We start from the raw sequence: 20,623 nt of genomic DNA, 5'->3' as shown, positions 1-20,623 counted from the left end.
TCTCCTTGATCCCTGCAGTGTGTTTGGGTGTAGGCAGATGTGTCAAAGCAGAGCTCTGCCCTTCCTGTGCCTGCAGGAGTGGCAGTGCAGGCAGCAGTTGGAGGCTGCTACATGCTGAGGGCCATGCTGTTTGTTCAGTGTCAGGTTCCATCTGGGATCCCAGCCCACCAGCCAGCCATCTTGCCTCAGGACATTTGCCTGCTGTCTTGGACCAAGACATTCCTGCCACCAAGCTTCTCTAGTGGTTCACTAAGTTATTCTAACAAAACTTGAGAATGATTCTTCATTTCATAAATTAAAGATGATCTTTTCTGTATCGCTGAGTGATTTTTATTTTTTTCTTGCATGTGGATCACACTAACTGGGTTGATAGGGTGCTGTAGTTTTATGGGAGAAAAGGGGGTTGCTCCTCTCCAGCACCACTGGGTGCTGGGGCCTGGGCCAGTTTCTGCAGGAGAGAGAGAGGATCAGTAGGCTGGTCCAATACCTGCTTTTTGCAGGGAGGAAAGCCACTTACTCCTCTTACCTGCTTTTCTCACAGTGACAGGGGCATCACTCCCATCCCCCTCCCTCAGCCAGGGCTGCCCTTGCTCACAGCTTCTCTGTGCCTCAGTTGCCTGACCTGTCTCCATTGAGAAACACAATCTACAATGGTTGCTGAGAAAAGCAGCTTTGGACACCATCAATGCAAGCCACAGCTCAGCCTGGGAATCTCTTCCCTCAGCTCAGAAGCCAGGCCAGAAGTGCAATCCTGGATCAAAGATAGTGTCTCCTTGCAGACTGGTCAGCAACAATACTGTGCAGGCAGGAGAACACAAGTTACCTCCTCAAAAATGCAAATGTGGGAAGATGAGGCCAGGAGGCTTGAAGGTTGTATATGAATGACTTTATTTAAGTATGCTGGGCACCACCAGGCAATATGGTTTGGACAGGGTGCGAGGGAACAGTCAAGCAGATAGAATGAATGCTAGATTGGAGACAGCACCTTTCTGTCTGGATGGAACACTTGCTGCTTCTGTGAGGGCCGCAGGGGGGCTGCCAGGAGTGCGGCAGGGAGAGATTACTGGCACTGCTGGGGGCCATGAGAAGGGTTTGCTGTTTCCCCTCTGCATGCTGCAAACTAACAACACAATTGATTTTCCAGCAGAAGGCAGCTGACTATTGACAGCTCTTTCCTACCTGACAGGTTCTTACTTAAAAAGCACAGCCTGCTCTGATGGGGTAGGTGAAGGAACAGCCTGGCCTCAACAGGGAACTGACCACCACTCCTGCCTGCCTGCAGCCTCTGTACACTGTGAGCCTTCAGAATGTGGCTCTCCCACAGGGGCAGCAGACTGCTGCTGCCACCCATCTCAGCTGGGGCAACACACCAGCTTTGCCATGCCTCTGCCCCAGCCCTCCAGCTCTTACCCCATTTCTGCACTTGAAAGACCCCAAGGGGATGCGTGGCAACGAACAGAAAGGAGGGGAACAGGGAGGAACTGCCACCGAGCAACTCCAGCTCTGCTGATCTTGCCAGTTACTGCAGAAAACTAATAGGAGAAAGGAAAAAAAAAAAAAAAAAGGCAAGCACCAAATAATGCACAAGAAAAACCTAAAGAGCAACCAGTGGCACCCCCACACAAGTGGGACTGTAGGCCCACCTGTGGCTGTTAACGCAGCAGAAGCAGAGCAGTCAGCAGGCAAGCAGAGGCATAGGCAGTACAGCAGCACACGTCCATGGCAACAGCTTCCTGCTCACACCAATGGCCTGCTACAGTTTATTGTCCTCTCCTTCAGGGCATTCATAGAGAACCACCACACTCCCTCAAGAGCAACTGCGGGGTGGTGTAGCAGAGCTGGCGAGCGGTCCCGCTAAGCGTGTGTGCTGTACAGAGTGTTAGCATCCAACAAAGGACAACTGGGTAAGAGGTGTTCAAAGAAGACCCAAAGCATAATTCCCAGGTGCTGTGGTCAGTATTTGAGATAGCCTCAGACATTTCAATAAATAAAACAATTCTTACATTACAATGCACCTTTCCAATTGTTATTTTGACCCAGAATAAAGTACACAGGAGTTATGCCTGGCTGTAAATACATGCTCCCTTTTGCCCTGACATGGCAGGAAGGAGGGAAACAGCCTCGACTCTTACAGAGAAAGAACATGAGAACTCAGCACTGTAAATCTTGGCAGGTTGAGGGGGAACACACAAGTGCCTTCACCCCCATTCTGGGGCACTTGCTTCCAGAGGAGAAAAGTATTTAAAACAAGGTACGAGAGAATAACCGTCTAGTACAATGACAGCTGATAAGATTTGCTTTGTTCTACTCCATGCAATACAAACTAAGTCCTATCACCAACTTCTCCAGCTGTGGTGCAGACCTGCACATCAGGCTAAGAAGTTACACACACACACACGCTCTCACACTGAAAACAGTGGGGGAAAATGGGCTTAACTGTTGAGAATGTGCTTCCTCTTAATAAAAAATATATTATAAACAACTCAAAACACCTACTGATGGTGAAGACAGAAGTAGCTATGGGGCCTCAGCTACGTGTTTCTGGACAATCTAGGCATTGCAGTCGAGTTGACTAAAGCCTGTGTGAGCAGTCTGCAGTGGTTGGCTCCCTTCTGGCTTGCTAGGCAGTTTCTATAAGCTGTTCCCTTTGTTTTTGCTTGTCTGTTTTACAGTGACAACATGATTGCGATACAGAATTCAAGGGACTGAAATGAAAAAGGAATGGGCCAGTCTGGAGAAATTCAGATTGGAATTTTTCTCCTTTCCATTAAAAAAAAAACCAAACCAAAACAACAAAAGTTTAAAAAAAAAAAAGTTAGTAGTACTAATACAACCCTCCTGCTGCTGTTGTCTTTGCTCAGTGACGTCGGGGCATGCTGGCGCGCACACACACACACACAGGCAGCTCTCACACTCGGACTCAGAAAAGCGAGTTTAGAACTGAAGTGAGTCTTCGGACACTGAGGACAGGTCCCAGCGCTAGAAGGTTTTCCGGTGGATGGCACGAGCTCCATCTTCTTCATACTCCTTTTTCGAAGCCCACATTTTCTTAAAGGTATCCAGTGAGGCCAGGATAGAGCCACTGGGAAGAGACAGGCAAACAGAATCACAGAATCAACCAGGCTGGAAGAGACCTCCAAGATGATCATCAAGTCCAACCAATCACCCACTCCTAACTAGTCAACTAGACCATGGCACTAAGTGCCTCATCCAGTCCTTTCTTAAACACCTCCAGGGATGTCAACCACACCACCTCCCTGGGCAGCCCATTCCAATGGGCAATCTCTGTGAAGAACTTCTTTCTAAGATCAAGCCTAAACTTCCCCCTACACAGCTTGAGACTATGTCCTCTTGTTCTGTTGCTGGTTGTCTAGGAGAAGAGACCAACCCAATGTTATGGGTTAAAGGAAAATGTTTGGGGCACTCATCAGATTTCTGCAGAGACGAGCTGCTTCTACTGTGTAACAATTCCCCATGTCAGAAGGGTGCTGAGGCTCGCAGTTATCTACAACAGAAACGCTTTCTGTCAGTCACTTCCTCTCCTGTTAGCCTCAAACATGCTGGCACTGCAAAGCCTGGCATCAGCCATCCCCCCCCAAACAACCTGCTGCTTACTGTTCCAAACACCAGCTCTTGTCACATAGGATCTGGTCTCACTTTCTACAATTATGGACCACAGTTTAGTTCTCCTGACCAGCAGGAAAGACATAGGCAAGAGAGAGAAATGTCTAGAGGCTCTGCTCCAAGAAACGTACTATCTATGAGCTTATTTTACCTTAGATGGGACATGATTGGTAAGACAAGAAAACATTAACAGGTTCTGCAGGAGTCTTAGGGACAGAAAAGACCAAGGGGCTGGCAGTGCAGGTGGACTCAGGCTCAGTAACCACTCTGAGCATCATGCAACTGAATGATGAAACTCTTCTGACACACAGCACCAGAACAGACAATAATGTGAGTGCCAGTGGGCTGCACCTCCCCACCCCTCATCCCACAGCAAGACATGCCACTGTGCAGAACATACCCAATCCACGTGGAATACAATCTCTCCTGAGGAGCTGATATCTGGGGGAAAGAGAGAGTCAGTCAGTACTCTTACAAGCTCCAGTCTGCTCCTCCTGGGACACTAGCTCCATTTGACTATAGGTGGCAGATGGCAAATACCAATATGATCTCTTCCACTAGAAAGGCACCCAGCACACACCCCTAAAACAGCCACAGGGGTCCAGAATCCTAGACCAGGGGTCATGTTGTCAGAGAAGCCACCTTCTCTTGGAATGGAACCAAATAGGTTTTTGGGGTGTCATCACAACAACAAATAGCATTGGGCTGTCTCAGGAAAGCTGTTTTTGGTTTGAAGCAATTGGCAGCTCCACTCTCAGCATGGTTCTTTAGAGGCCACAGAACAGCATGTGGAGCAAGTGATAAGCACAAAAGAGATTGCTCCTACCCTTATTTTGACGTCCTTTGGAGCTAGCTTCTTCACTTCACTCAAGAGCCTGTCACCAAAACCTACAGAAGACATAAAACGTGTAGTCTGAGCTCCTCAGCAAAATCACAAGTTCCATCTACTAACAATGTGGACATGTCTTCTGCAATCCCACTCAAACATCCCACTCCAGCTCTCACAGAGTGACCGGTCTGGAGAGGCACAGAACACGATGAGTGAGATATTGGGATTCCATCTCCCTCAGGAATACCTCAGACACTGGCACAATGGGCTTAGCAGCAACTTGAGATAAGCAAATGAGATTTTTTTGCTAGGACCACAGGTGGGCCAGTTCTCTCCTCCTTCCCTGGGCTTTCCCTCCAGTGGCCAGCCCATTTCTACAGGGGAGTAAGGCTGGAACAGGAAAACCAGGACCTATCTGGAGATGTCCACCTGTGGGTAACAGGCTGAAGTTTTGGCAGAAGGTATCTTTAAGTTGATGGGGGCCAGCTGAGCCCTGAGTGAGTGGGTAGAAAGCTTTCTGTGCACTTGTTTGACATTTTATGCAGTAGCAGAACTGTTGGACTCTCTCAGGTACCAAAGACTTAAGGAACCTCAGGACATGCAAGAGCTTTTTAGGTATCCAGTCTCAGCTATCCTGAACTAGAGCAGCAGAAATGAGCACTGCTATTGAGTCCTGACATAGGCAGAATGTTGGGAGGAAAAAGACAAAAGACACCCCCAAGGCCAGGAAGTGAGGTGTCTTGCATACCCAGAAGGGTATGACTAGGACTCAGGAAATAAGATAGTAACCCCTCCTGAGAAAGCAGAGTTCCCACAACCCTCATCTCACAGGACAAGTTAGGTGATCTGGGTTGTCTTCCCAGTTTCACATGAGAAGGAAGAGATCAGGTATGTCACAGCCCATTGAAAGAGAAGAGGCAGGAACCTTTGAAAAGCGTGGAGCCTCCAGACAGCACGATATTGGAGAACAGCGTTCGCCTCAGGTCCATGTCTGATTTCTGAATGGCAAAAACAAGCACCTCATGGAGTCCTTCACATTCCTCCCCTATCAGGTCTGGCCGGAACAGCAGCTCCGGAGCTCGAAAACGGGCAGAGCCGATCTGCAAGGGGAGAAGTTAGCAGAGAGGGGAAGAGAGAGCAGTGTGTCTGGTCACTGTCTGCAGCTTGCTTGGGCCTGCCTCTTTTAGGTGAAGCTTTAGAGTAGTGAAGTTTCCTGGACATTCATGCTGTATTGTTAGCTCCCAAGTGAACACCAGCTTGGACTATGGCTCCTAGAAAAGGAGCTATTTCCATTTGGCAGATGAAAGATAAAGCAACTTACTCAGCCCCAAACAGCAGGCTCCCAGCTATGCCAGTTCCCCACTGGCAGAAAAGGGAACGGATCCACCCCTGACTGGCACTGGAGGTAAGACTTGTATTTCTTCTCCTTCAACCATTCTATAGTGGGCTCAGTCTTTTGAGGAGTACTCTTAAGTCACTCTTCAAAGCAATTGTTTCTGCAACTCAAGGCAGGACAAGGGCCAGATACCAAACCACTGCTGAATTTACAGCAGCTGATAACAACCCACACTCCATTCCTGATCTGCATAAAGATTTGCTAGGTCAAACAGCTCAGAGTCACACTGTACCCTTACCCAGGACTTCCAGTAAAAGTTGTGAGGTTTCTAATAAAGTTTTCTTCACCCAAAAATTCTAGTGCCCAGCTTGGGATGAGTTCTTGTCTTCCAAAATCATCCCCTCCCACCTAATGCCGCACTGCATTTCACATCACTAGGCAGCAGGCTATTTTGGAAACCTTGTTCCTTCACATCAGGAATCCCCCGAGGGGGGTGGTCCTTACAAACCTCAATAGTGCTTCCGTCTGGTAGATAGTATTGAGCCTTCTCAGTCTCCAGAGTCTCATCCTTCTGGGGGTTTATTGACAGGTAGCAGGCACGCTGGAGAGGAAACATAGTCAGGGAGAGGGAGATGAGAAGAGTAAACCCAAATGCCTCTGATAAAGTACTTTTCTCCCTAGCAATTAAAAATCTGTGCATCCCTTTGGGAAGATCCAATTTCAACACTATTTTGTGCTGGGGAAAAGACTATGGACTTTACAGACCTTCACCATGAACAGTAAACAAACACTCGTGAAAGGTATCATCAGACCCTGAGAATCTGCAGCACAGATAAACACAAAGGTGATTCTGAACCACCAGCCTGTCTTCGCCTCCATGTCAACAGCCCTTCCATAGGAATTAAGTGCAACCTTGACTCTAAGTCTCCCAGAGCACAAGATGGTTGAGGTTGCAAGGGACCTCTGGAGATCATCTTGTCCACCTCCTTGTTCAAGCATCTACAGCACGTTGCCCAGAATCATGTCTAGATGGCTTTGAATAGCACCAAGAATGGAGACTCCACAAGTCTCCAGGGTCTGTGTATCTTGTCCTGACATTGAACATCACTGAAACATGCCTGGCTTTGTTTACTTTGCACCCTCTTTTCAGACATTTATATACAGTGGTGAGATCCTGCCCAACCTTCTCTTCTTATGGATCACCAGTCCCAGCTCTCTCAGCCTTTTCTCATGAGAGATGCTCCAGTCCTTGAATTACCTAAGTGGCTCTAGTCTCCCTCAGGCAGATGAGAGAACGAAGTGCAGAGCTAGGCAGGCTGGCACTCCCCACTAGATTTCACAAGTCATGACTTCCCTTGAGCAGAAGTCCCTTCTTGGACAAACACAGAAACAGTGCATCACCTCCTTGATGGTCTTGACAATCTCAAATTCAGAGGTTGTGTGGAAGTCATAGCCTTCCTTCCGGAGATAGAGACGCAGGAAGCGTGAGACATCACGGCCAGCGATGTCGATCCGCATGATGGAGTGAGGCATGGCAAAGCCTTCATAGATGGGAACCGCGTGGGTAACGCCGTCCCCGGAGTCCAGCACCACTCCTGTAGTCCTCCCAGTCGCGTAGCTAGCAAAGGGGCAAACAACCAAGTCAGAACAAGCAACCCTAAGCATGCAGCACATCTAGGCTCGACTTGAGGAGCAGAGACATCACGTGAACAGCAGCTAGAAAAAGCCCAAAACCCAGTTCTCACCAGCTACAGTCCAGCAAGCTCCTATGAACTCTTATATTAGAGCAACTGAAGTTCAACCTTCACTTTTTGCTTGAAAAGGGGTAGGTCAGACACCAGTGGGGTCTCTTCTGTGGGTTTTTGGTTTGTGGAAAACTGGGCTTTGCAGCAACATGTCAGAAGCACAGATCAAAGACAAAAGACACTTACAGGCTAAGCACAGCTTGCATGGAGATGAACAATGCTGGCACATTGAAGGTCTCAAAAAACACCTCAGCAGCACGCTCTCTGTTCTTGCGTGGGTTAAGGGGTGCTTCTGTCAGCAGCACAGGATGCTAGTAAAGAAAAGAAGGAGCTGTACTGCAGTAACCAGGAGGCAGCTAGATGTGTCTTCCTGGAAATTTCTGCTTATTTATTCACTTTTAGGAACCATGGGGTGTAAGAAGACAGGTAAAACAGAATAATTTCATCTACTGAGCTGCATTACACAGTGAATAACCTCTAAGAAATTGGAAGACCAGCAGGACTCTGGTTTAGTTGTGAAGAACTGTTAGGAAATCTACTTTGTGTGCGACTCTGCCCATAAAGGACAAACAAGATGACTCTCAGTGCCAAAAGTCAGCCAGATTTGCCAAAACACACAGACCCTTATGAAAGGGTGAAGGCATATGGTCTTAGCACAGGCAAGCAGAAACATTCCTACTCCACTTATACACCCTATTGCTCTCAGTCATTAACAATATTTTTTCTGTTGGTTCCTTCCAGACCACAGGACTGTGGTTTTCTCCTTCCTCACTTCATATCATGTCACTACTGAGTGGACATACCTGATACACAGGTAGAACAAGAAAAGTTAGACACACTTGGCCTAGAGCAGAATCATTAGAGAGAGTGTAAGTAACAAAGTCAGATTTTCAGTCAGGCCTGAACAGGAATTCTGCTTGGATATTTCTTGTGCAGTATCTCCCAAGAGGTGAAAGAGCTAATCTTTAACAATAGACACATTGAAAAAGAAGACCCAAGGAAAAGTGCCAAAACTTCCCTAGAGTTCCAAGGCTACTGGTGTCACACACAATGAATGACACCTGTGCCCTTACATAATGAGGCATCTCACCTCCTCTGAGAATGTTTGAAGCTGGTCCTTTGAATACACATACTGCCAAATGCGCTCCATGTCGTTCCAGTCCTTCACTATGCCATGCTCCATCGGGTATCGGATCGAGAGGAGACCTCTGTGCTCCTGAGCAAACAGAAAGGACAACCCAGCACACCTATCAGAGGCTCCATCAATCACAATTCTGAGCACTATGAATGAATGTCAGACTCATTTAATTTTGATTCCACAAAAAGACAACTTATCTCTAGCATGTAGGACAAAACCTAAACATTAACTGCAAACATCTTTCCCAGAGATGTATTCACAAGATTAAGCAAGGCCTTTTTATACTGAGAAGTCTGACATTTGGAAAGCACGCTCCATGCTAACACTTTGAGCGAACCTATCAAATGGTATCTCTGGTCACGATATAAAACATAACAGGGTAATATTGGGGAATGTAGTTTGGAGGGCTCATGAGAAATGTGAGACCATACAACTACATACTGACAAAGGCAGGACTGTGAAAACAAGCTTCTTGCCCACCCCAGGGAGATAAAAGGCAACCAAGTAGGGTCAACTTCTAAAGTTTTCAGTCAAAAAGATGGGGAGGTAACCATGCAGACCTAGAAGTAGCCTAGAAAAGAAAGAAGAGATATAGGACTTGGGGAAAAGGTCTGTGGTCAGCAAGTTAGTACAAGAATTTCATGAAGCTTCCCACTCCACACTTTGGACACACTCAGAAGTGACAATCTATTCTGCTCTTCGGATGTATACACTAATGCCAAGGAACCACAGCCCTTTTAAGCACAGCAGCATTCTGAGATACACAGAGACATGCAGTATATAGGTTTTCTTACCTCTGCCTTTGGACCAATGAAAATGTCCCCTTCTAAAGCACCAGCCATAACACGAGTGTGTTTTGGTCTGCCCACACTAGAACAGAGGCAAGAGTGTAAGTGCTTCTAGAGAAAGAGCTCAGATGCACCCAAGAATTAACTATTTTGTGTTCTCTTCTATCTTAGCCAGTACAATCTAAAGTGATGGGCACTACCAGGTGCAGACAGACCCAGGTGTACTCTAAGTGAATCTCAGAATCAGAGGTGAAGGGAACAGATTGTAGAGAGTTTCAAATTGGCAGGACATAAGTCAGCTGAGTCTGGCCACATTTTCCCCAATGATTCAGGACTTAGTTGTTCCAGCTGCACCTGGGGTAAATGTGAGCAATCGTCTGAGCTGAGAGATCCACACTGAGTTGCCTGACCTCAGGTAGGCTTCTCAGATTAGACGTTTGTAGTCACATACCCCACCTCACCATGCAAAACACATTGCTCAGAACACGAATACACTCATTAAAACCCAACCCCCCTGAAAATAAGTCAGTGACTATTCAGAATTCCTGTTCCAGCAGTCCTCTTCCCAGTGAAACTCAGAAAACTTCCAGTGAAGTGTGGCAGTAGTCAAGACAAACCACACACTGAAGAAATGTAGAGGCCTTTATACTTTTCCCAGCTTTGTCTTTTACCTGGTCCTCTTCCTAACATCTAAAAACTGAAGGATCCTACAGCTTTGACTGAGCCTGACAAAGTGGTAAGTCACCTTTCAAAGCACATCCCCCTCAGAAAATCTTCAAGTACTTAAGAGCAGAAATCTCATCTTCCTGATGCTTCTGTGCAGCAGGCAGAAAAGTATAACTCTTTTCTCCAGTTTCAAAATTGGATTATTATTCCTCTCTACGTAGCAAAAGATTTGTACACAGTACTAAGAACTTACCAAGTGCAGCAGAATACTTACTAGTTTGGAAAGCAATATTTGGGTATTTGATCGCCTGCAAAACCTGCTTTGATAACACCTGAGCCCTGTGGGAGCAACAGAGAAATAGGTAAGCTTATTCGTTCAGTTCTCTTTACAGTTTTAAAGGAGTAGCAAAGTACACCAGCACTGCCAGGCACTCTCCATTTTACTAGGAATAATGCTCCCTGGGGACTGATTGTCCAGGCATGATTGGGGATGGGAAGGTGCCAGCAGGACAGCTTGGCCACTAGAGGGGAGTAATGGCACCCTCCCTGGCAGCGACAAATCACACAGGGCACAAACACTTGGGAGCATCCTGGTACTGCTCTGCGGACACGTTCAAAAGTCATTCTGTACAGACAAGTATTCTTCTACCCGATGCTACTGCCAGGGGTGCAGGAGGCTAAAGCTCTGTAGTTTTCTATCAATCTTAAACACTCCATGGGTGGAGGAGAGCACTCCAGAAAGCTGAGCAACTGAGCCCTGATGCATTCAGGAGCCACAGTAGGTCTCTCAGAAACAGATTTGGAAAGCCTGGAGGGAGGGTGGAAAAAGTCAGAGAAATGAGCAGGAAAGGACTTTGTAGAACAGGTTAGAGCAGAGACTAGGGAAAAGAATGCTAAGGAGGCAGGATGCAGAAATGTGGGCAAAAAGACACTGGAAACAAACCCAGACTGGGGGTCTGGAAAGAACAAAGGTGCCAGTCAGATTGTAAGGAGAAGGGCTGGAGGCAGGAAGAGCAGCTGACAGGATAGGGCTTGTTTAGGAAGGACAAGGAAAAAGAGATTAGGTATGGCAGTCAGAAAGGCACAAATTCAAAAAGCCTTCTGCAACATTCAAAGCAGCACAAGCAGCAAACACAGAGCAGGTAAAACCAGCCACAGGGAGGCCCTGGCAGCAAGTCAGTGCTGGGCATCTGGCTCCATAGATCCTCTCGCCACTGGTATCATCTGGAAGCGTCCTGGGAACCTCACCATCAACTTGGACCTGTGCTGACTCCTTCCCCTCCTCCATTTCCTCTCCCTGCACAAGAGAATGACATCTTGAAACAATGAGCAGCTTGCAGGAACACCCAAGTTTTGCTGAGGAGCAGAATTTCATAGGCTCTCCTTGGATAAGACATTTCATTGGTAATCCCAGGCCACGACAGGAACAAATTCTTCTGCAGAAAGAGGGGCAGTTCTGCTTTACCTGCTGTACCTTGTGAGCTGTACTGAAACCTGTGATCTGTTAAGTGCCTGTTCACTCTCAAGAGCTCTGAAGCAAGAATGCTCTGGGTTTTAGGGCTCCACTAGGGCCTTTTAAAACGAGTAGTGATGCAGCTCCTCTATGGCTTTTCTCTTCCCAGGTCAGCATCACTGCTTTCCTTTGGAAGTTGAGACCAAATGAGCTGCTCAGAGCTCTGCCACAAAGTTCTGGCTGCAGCAGTTTCTGATGCTGCTGTCCCAGCTGCCTGCCCCATTCCAGTGCCAGAGGTTACAAAGCCAGAGCAGGCTCAGCAAAAAGGAATGTGAGGCAGCGCCAGCCTCTCCAGTTTACAGGCCAGTGCCTTGTTCCCAAGCTACTTCCATCAGCACTTCCAGTCAAGGTGCCAGGCTTTGAATAGAGCATGCATGTTCTGCCACCAGGGCTGGGGCACTCCTGCCTTAAAACTGACAGCCAGATTTACCAGGGTGCATCTGTAAGATGAGGAGCACTCTGCACAGCAGACCTGCGTAGGTATAGAAGATAGACTGCTCGAATCCTTATCTCCTGATAAACACCTGCAGCCAGGCTGGCTCAAGGAGCACAGCCATGCTGGCACTTGAGTAGGACTGCTCCCTCTGGGCAAGAGGGACACAGCTCCAGCTGCATCCCAACGTCTACACTAGCAGGTACTGGTGTGACAAAGTGACTTGTGAAGTTAAAATTAAAAAGACTTCTCTTCAGACAGACTCTCTTTTGGCTATTCGCTTCAAAGTGAAGAGAAGAATAAAACACACCCAGTATTTTGATTTTCCTTATCATAATTTACAAACAACTCTCCACCTGGGAAATAATACCCTCCCTTTGTCAGGCCTTGTAGTGAAAAAAGTTGAATCAAACACAGTAAGGTAATCACATCAGAATATTGTGCTTATTGAGTATTTTATTCAGGACAGTGACTGACCTTTCTGCTGCTGGGAAGTGGTTTCAGGAAAACAATGATGTCCCTATTTAACACAGAGATCAAACCTGCTTTAGGCTAGGCCAAAAATTCCCCAGTGTGTCCTGGTGAGAACCCCCGCAAGTTATGCATTTTAAGATTTACATACTGAAGTTCAAAGTTAACCAAATGTGCTGATAGCTCAGAACTCCTAGTTTGAGTCAAAGACAAATGACTTTTGAATGTGCTGGTAGGATGGGACTTCATCACAGCTGTGCTTCCAAGTGCCTGGGAATAAATCAAGCACAGTTGATTGCTGCTGCAGCACTGCAAAGACCTGACAGCACCTTCTGACTGATCCAGTTTTTCTTGAAAGCGTTTTACTTCTTTGAAGATGTGTGCAGTGAGTAAATCTATTTATTATAGACCAGATTGAGATCCCTACACAATGAGAGGAAAAGGTTTAAAGGTTGAAATAAGCCTGATTGATTCAGGGTTAAAGTAAAGACCTGGGGTTTCAGCATTGTTTCAAATAAGCAAAACACCACGAATACTCCCTTCTGCTGCAAGCTCTGACATATTAAAACTTAAAAAATTGACATCCTTTCAAAAGTAACCATTCCAAGTAACCATTTGTTTGATTTTGTTGTGGTTTGTTGGTTTTTGTTTTGTTTTTTTCAAATGTCAGTAAAAGAAAAAAAAGACAGAAAAACTACGTGCCAGATGCAAAGGTGAAGGAAGATAATCTCATGGAAAATTCTTGAGAGTACCTTGAAGTAACTGCACATGCCTCTTCCACTAGATCTGAAGATAGTCAGTTACTGATTCTTTCACCTACATGCATTTAGGACTCAAATTTAAATGGAAATCACCAAGGGAGCCCACCTGCCAGGCAGTACTTTTTATGGAGTGCACATTTCATATTGTTGTAAATATATTTTATTAGATGCACATTTTAAAAGATCAAGAACAAACCAAAGACAAAATGGGCCTTACTGACAGCCCAGCTGTTTAAAACACACCACTTAGACAAAGCCAAAATTTATTCTCTTTTATGTAAACAGAGAATTCCATGGATGTCAAGCAATTTGTACTTGCTTAGGCCATGACTAAACCATGTTGGTAGTCCTGGTTTTGGCTGGGATAGAGTTAATTTTCTGCCTAGTACCTGGTACAGTGCTGTGCTTTGGATTTAGCATGAGAACAACGTTGATAACATGCTGATGTTGTAGTTGTTGCTAAGTAGCATTTATCCCAAGTTAAGGATTTTTCAGTTCCCCACGCTCTCCCAGGGAGCAAGTGTGCAAGAAATTGGGAGGGAGCAGAGCCAGGTGACCCCAACTAGCCAACAGAATATTCCATACCATAGAATGTCAAACTCAGTATATAAACTGCAGGGAGTTGGCCCAGGGACTGGTCATCAGGTGATGAGCAATTGCATTGTGTGTACTTTGTCTTTCTCACCTTTTAGTTTTATGCTGTTTAATTAGGATTATTATATATTTTATTTTCATTATTACACTCATCTTAACCCAGAAGAAGGAGTCAGCAAGTGGCTGCATGGTATTCAGTTGCTGGCTGGGGTTAAACCATGACATCAATTTACATGTGCATTAGGTTTATCAGAGCTCCCAGATCATTTATTTCACAGAGAGCTTGTTTGGAGTTCAAGATGAAAACACAATTCTTTTTTAAATTACTTATCAGACAGGAAGAAATAGTAAGGTTGTGCTGAGGTACAGATCCAACCTCTAATTTTATATTACAAAACTGCCTGCTGAAAACATGCAGCTGAGTCTGCTGTTTGGTGAAAGAAAAAGCCCATGTTAGGTTTTTAGCTACGTACCTTAACGTCATTTTGGAACACACCAAGATACTAGGGCTGTGACTGTGGGGACTGGCTTGCTTGCCAGCTCAGTATTGCACTTCCCCCTCCCCACCCTCCCATACACATGCATACATAAGATGGGATGACATTCGGCCCTGAAAAGGGGCCGGCAGCTCTTGAGGAAAAGCAGTATCGAGGCAGCAGGAACAGCAGTACCTGCTCTGTGCAGCTCCACCTCCCGTCCTGCCTGAACTCAGAAGAGTACCAAAAATGCAGTGTCACCATAAGGCTCCTCAACTGACAGCCTGCCAGCATTAAAGGCAGATGCTACAACAACTATTTCGTTCTTCTTGTACAGGGAGGGGAAGGGGGGAACTTGTTTATCAGAGAGGCAAGAAAAAGAATTTACTTTTTTAAGAGCAGCTGACAAATGAGAATAGAAACAGAGTCAGTTACTGACACATGAGCCCTTCTTCAGGTCTAAAGCAGAGGCAGCAATCACTGCACTAAGTAACAAAAGGACATGCTGAAATTAGCTATAGGCTGCTATTATATGACTACAGCACAAGTGCATCCTCACAGTACCAGAGCGCTTGGAAATAACTTTAATAGTAACTTAATCACTTGACAGCACAGCAGAATCAGTGTTACTTTAGTCATTCCTAAGAACAATCAACCTGATCCATTCTTTAATGTCTCAAAGAAAATAACATGTTTTTCTCCACGTAGTTAATTCTACTACTTAGTCTCCTTTTCCATTAAATATTTTCCTTCATTGCCTAACCCAAATTACAGCTCTCTGCTGTAATTCCAGGGGCAGAAACAAAATCAAAACCGTGCAGAGAGCTCAAGCTGTAGAGAAGGAACTGGGATCAATACTAAAGAAGGGGTCAGATGAATCATTGGCTTGATCTGAGAAGACCTACAAACATTCAGCTTATGGGGAAACAAAAAAAAAAACAACACCCAAACAAAAAGATTGAGAAGTGTTAGACTAGAAAGTCCATATGGCAAAAAGATTGAGCAGAAATGAAGATTATGGAAAGATAAGGGAGCATAACACTGACCCTTTGAAACAACAAAATCTGGCAGCAGAAGTCAAAAGGGAGGAACATAATTTGTGACTCACTACATGGAAGGAGGCTCCCTCTAAGATATACCTTCCCATCCCTTCCTGGATGGCCTTTTCTCTTGAGAGGCCAGCATGGATGGGTTAAACAGAACTGGACCCAGAAGCACCTCACCAAGGCATTTAATCACAGTTACTCATCTCTGATCTATTACCCACACAGGCTGAAGGTCTGCTTCGAGCTCATGAGCAACATTATCAGCTAGGAGCAGCTATCTGTGACACCACACCCCATTGTCAATTACAGCTGATGCAACCCATGCTGGGTGCAGTTTCTTATGGAGCTCTCCCTCCTGCGGACTTCAGAATAGGAACCCGTGCCTTGAGTGCCACTAGGCCGGATGTGTTGTGAGGAGGTGGCTGGTACTGGGTGGGACTGTCTCTGTCTCACTAGGCCTATCAGGGGGTTGCCTGTGACGGGGGGTTGGCTGCAGAGTATCATCTTCAGCAGGGTCCAAAAGAGTACATACACCCCAGAGCATGCTGGGAATCTGGCCAAGGCATACCCCAGAGCACGCCGGGAGTCTGGGCAAGACTGAGCCCAAAGGCCGCCATTGTCCCCCAAGCACAAAGAGAGACAAGGCGGTGCCACGGAGCCGGGATGCAGCCCTGTCTGACAGACAGCTGTGCTTACCAATGAGCACAGGTGCTTTGCGCGAGGGCGGGGCGGAAAGCACCCTGCTCCGGCAGGTAACGGCGGGCTGCCCCCATTGACTGACAGCTGCCCCAGCCAATGGGGTCGCCTCGCCCCTCCCAGCCAGCAGGCACCTCGGCGGCAGCGGGGGCCCACATCAGTGAGGGGCAACAGCTCCTTCAGCGGGTGACAGGCAAACAGCTTAGCCAATCGCGGTGCGCCGAACCGCGACGGCCCCACCCCGGCGGCAGCCTGTGAGAACGCAGCGGACGGCGCTGTATGAGGGCCTGAGGCGGCGGCCGGCCAGCGGGAGGTGGGGGAGGGGGAGAGGGATGAGTAGGCGGCGGCAGGAGGGGCGCGGCCGTCCTCGATGACAAAGGGATTCCGGCCCGCGGACCCTTCCCTCCCTCCCAGCTCCCGGGACGCGCGGCCTCCCTCACTCACGTTGTCTATCACGACGGGCTGGTTCGCTATCACGTCGTAGGACTCCATGGCGAGGACCCGCCGCAGCCACCCGTCAGGGAGCAACAGCCCAGTCCTCGGCGGCGCATGCGCAGAGGGGCGACGCGGGGCCAGCTGGGTGATGTATTCCTCCGGTGGCGGGGCATGCCGGGAAGCGTAGTCGGGGCCCCACGCAGTGCCTGCTGGGAAGGCGCGCCGGGAACGAGGCATGCTGGGAGGTGCAGTGCGGAAAGAGGACTCTGCCGTTCCGGAGGGAAGCCTGGTGCGCGGCGATGGCACGGGGGTGACTACGCACTGCCAACAGGCACAGGATCCACACAGGCTGAGAGATGAAGGGATTGAGAACAGCCCTGCCGAGGAGGGCGTGGGGGTACTGATGGACGAAAAGCTGGGTGTGAGCCGGCAAGGTGCAGTCGCAGCCCAGAAGGCCAGTCTCATCCTGGACAGCATCAAAACAAGAGTGGACAGCAGACCGAGAGAGCTGATTCTCCCGCTCGACTCCACTCTCTGAGACCCTACTTGGAGTACTGCATCCTGTTCTAGAGTCCTCAGCACAAGAAAGACATGAACCTGTCAGAGCAGGTCCAGAGGAGAACCACAAAGATGATCTGGGCACTGGAACACTTCTCCTGTGAAGAAAGGTTGAGTCAATCAGGGTTGTTGAGCCTGGTGAAAAGAAAGCTTCGGAGAGACTATAGGGGGCTTCCAGTACCTGAAGGGAGCCTATAAGATTAATGAGGATAATCTTTTTAGCAAGGCCTGTTGCAACAGGACAAGGGCTAATAGTTTTAAATTAAAAGAGGGTAGATTTAAATAAGGAAGAAACTCTTTACAATGAGTGTGGTGAAACGCTGGAACAGGTTGCCCAGAGAGGTGGGAGATGCCTCATCCATGAAAGTGCTCAGGGTCAGGTTGGATAAGGCTCTGAACTACTTGATCTAGTTGAAGATGTCCCTGCTGACTGCAGGATGGTTGGATTAGATGATCTTTAAAGGTCGCTTCAAATGCAAACCATTCTATTATATCAATTGGCTGCTTTCCAGCTTAATAGATATTTCTTCCCCCCTCGTTTTTTTGTTTTGTTTTGTTTTTTTTTTGTTTTGTTTTGTTTTGTTTTGTTTTTGACAGGAAAAGAGAAAAAATGGTGGCATAACCTATAACCTTCAGTAGAGGGAACCTACTGCTAATGAACACATTTTACTGCCCTTCTATTTCATAGGATCATATCCAGAAGCTGCTGGTCATAACAGGTCTGTATTACCCAGTTTCTCTGTATTTTTTTGAGGCATGGCAACCAGATAACAAGTGTGTCAGTACAAAGAATACACTGTTAAATAATTGTGTTCCTTGTTGTTTTTCATTTGTTACATGTCCTAAAGGTACTTTCAATAATTGATAACTAAAAATGATACTAAAATGATACATTTATTTGAAACTCTGAGCAACACTGGGTTTTGAAATTAATTAGAATGAACTACGTTACTGCTCAGTTTACATGACAGCTGGTTTGCAACTCAGCTGTCTTGTCCTGCATCTTTCATGCAGACACCAAGACTTTTCTTCTGTAGTTTGTCTTTAGCCCAAGCAGATAGTCTCATCTCAGGTACTTATTTTTTAGTGATTTTCCCCATTCACCTAGTTGCAAAGAGATATTTTTATACAGCAGGATAGAAGGGTTTAAATTATCTTTAAGTGTAGCCTCAGTAAATGCCAGGAGAGACTCATTACGTGTGTATTAAGCCAACACAGTGTTTCATACATAACTCTAGTTATAGTTACCTCCTCTGTTGATTGTAATTGACTTGACTGGATGTGACAAAAAGTAGTATCAGAATAAGGGAACAAGTGAAATAGTGTTTGTTATGGGAAGCAGTGATTCATGAGAATACCAACCACTCACCTCCTTTGTCAGTGGATAGTAATTTGTCTAATTGCCAGTCTTTGACCATATGTGATTTTATAAAAGGTATATTGTGAATATTGATTTTAGAATAAACTCTCAGCTATTTAAATGAGAAATGTGACCATCAGGAGCACTGATCCTATCCTCTTACCACTCTATAGCTCATTTTTTCTCTATGCTGATTAGAAAAAAATAAAAAGGCAGGATGCTGCTCTGGCAAGGATGTGTAGGACTACTGAACACACATACACACACACACACATATCCATACAAGGCCTTGCATGACCACAGATGTAGTTGCAGCTCAGAAATAAGCCAGATCTTCAGTGTGCTTAGTAGACAGGTTAAGATCCTCCATGGGACAGCCCTTGGACTTCACCTATTTGTATTGCTTCAAAGCTGCCTCTGAGGTACCTACAGATACAGAAAGCTGCATATGGAGAATCAAGGCATGGTGAGAATTGGAGAAGGTATAAAGATAGCAGTAACAAAAGCCCTCAGTGCAGTAGTAAAGGAAGTAAGACCAGTAGCTAGCCATGGCTTGGAGTGCAACCATGGTCCTGCAGAAACCCAGAGTTATGAACGGCACAGGGGTGTGCTGAGCCGCAAGCTCAGCTGTACAGACAGACGAAGTCCCACAGCAGCAGCTCCCTAACCTCTGCCATGTCGAACCCCACTTCTTCAGGCAACACAGACACAGACTCGAACACTGAGGCTAGGGATGCTGCGGCCAGGGAGCTGCCCCAGAGCAGGACGTGCCCTGCACAAAAAACAAACAAACAAACAAACAAACAAACGGGAAAGCCAGGGCCGGGGAAAGTACTCCACCAGCCCCTGCCCACCGCGGCCTCTCAACTGCCCCTTACCGCGGGCCGAATCCTCCCTTATCGCTGGGCCCAGCTGGGTGCCGGTAACCTCCGGCCTCCCCAGGACCCCACCCCATAGCCCTGGGACTCCCGGCAGCTCTGCAGCGTGCCCCGCTCCGCTTTCCTCGCCCCGCCCCACGCCGTGTTCAGACGCCGCCGCTAGAGGGCGGACTCGCGGCGTGGCGTGGCGTGGCGGGGAGGAGGGAAGCGGCTGGGCCGCCCCCCGAGCGGCGCATCGCCATTGGCAGAGGCTCTGTGTCACTCACCGTCGCCCGGGCAGCGGGGCCTGCCCCCTCCTCCCGCAGCTCCGCGCCGCGCAGCGCCGCTTGGGCCGGTCCGGTCCGGGCGCGCTTCTGGTTCGGGAGCGGAGTCGAACGGGTTGCGCTGAGCCGGGCCGGGACCAGCCACCTCCGCCGCGCCGTCCCCGCCGCCGGGACATGGAAGGCGTACGGCCTGGCGGGGGTCCTCCCGCGGGCGGGCCGGGTTCAGGCTCGGGGTCCGGGTCCGGGTCCGGGTCCAGCTCCTTTCCATCACTCTTCCCGCCGGGGCTTCACGGTATCTACGGCGAGTGCCGCCGCCTCTACCCCGACCAGCCCAACCCGCTCCAGGTCACCGCCATCCTCAAGTACTGGTGAGGCGGCCGTGGCTGAGGCCTGGAGGGGGCCGAGGGCCTTGTGTGGGGCTGGGGAGTGAAGCGGTGGGGCTAGAGGCCTTGCATGGGCTGTGGGGAGTAGTGGGGCTTGGGGCTTTGTGTGGGGTTGGAGAGGGTTTGGAGGGAGCAGTGGAGCGAGGGAGGAGTAGTGGGGTTGGGGGAGGCGTAGGGGCAGCAGTAGGGCTGGGGACACCGCATGGGGTGGAGGAGGGAGAGGTGGTGGGGCTGGGGAGGGTTACTGCGAGGGAAGAGACGGGGGCTTGCGTGTTGAGGTTGAGATGTGTAAGAGGTTTGAGTGTGTGCAAGGGATCTGGAGGAGGAGGCCTTGAGAGTGCAGTTGGATGCCTGGGAGTGTGTTTTGGAGTTTTTTTGCGGGGAGGATGCACTGAGAAGAGGAAGAATGGTCTGGAGAGGGATGCACTGAAGACAAGAGCATGTACTTGCGTTTCTTCCCTGAGAGATGTCTGATGAGGGTCTTGGCTGGGGCAAGTCATAGTAAGAGGGAATGTGTGTTACTCAGTTGAGAGATTTCCATAGAGGGGAGAGGGCTGGACAGGAGACAAACTCTGTCTTCTGTAGCTTGGAGTTCAAGTATGGCTAGCACCGACCAGACTGAATCTATGT

At 48.0% G+C, this 20,623-nt stretch overlaps 2 protein-coding genes across 2 annotated transcripts in view; one reads left to right on the top strand and one right to left on the bottom strand.

Annotated features, from left to right (window-relative positions):
- Positions 1–1,572: 1,572 nt before the first annotated feature.
- Positions 1,573–16,627, bottom strand: ACTR1A (actin related protein 1A). The gene is made up of 11 exons (XM_054382353.1): positions 16,561–16,627; positions 10,401–10,465; positions 9,467–9,542; positions 8,625–8,750; positions 7,721–7,845; positions 7,191–7,407; positions 6,298–6,390; positions 5,379–5,553; positions 4,451–4,512; positions 4,025–4,065; positions 1,573–3,082 (listed from the first exon to the last, which is right to left on the bottom strand). Exons 1-11 carry the CDS (start codon positions 16,606–16,608, stop codon positions 2,980–2,982), a joined length of 1,131 nt encoding a protein of 376 aa, XP_054238328.1. The 5' UTR covers positions 16,609–16,627; the 3' UTR covers positions 1,573–2,979.
- Positions 16,628–19,784: 3,157 nt separating this feature from the next.
- Positions 19,785–20,623, top strand: part of SUFU (SUFU negative regulator of hedgehog signaling) — an 89,607-nt gene continuing 88,768 nt past the window's right edge. Inside the window, exon 1 of the mRNA XM_054382328.1 lies at positions 19,785–19,978. Coding sequence (XP_054238303.1) covers positions 19,785–19,978 — 194 coding nt within the window. The remainder of the gene's footprint in view (positions 19,979–20,623) is intronic.

This window comes from Indicator indicator, chromosome 7 (assembly GCF_027791375.1).
Source record: "Indicator indicator isolate 239-I01 chromosome 7, UM_Iind_1.1, whole genome shotgun sequence".
Taxonomy (NCBI): Eukaryota; Metazoa; Chordata; class Aves; order Piciformes; family Indicatoridae; genus Indicator; species Indicator indicator.
The sequence above is the reverse complement of the archived record's forward strand: the minus strand, read 5'-3'. Positions and strand labels throughout refer to the sequence as shown.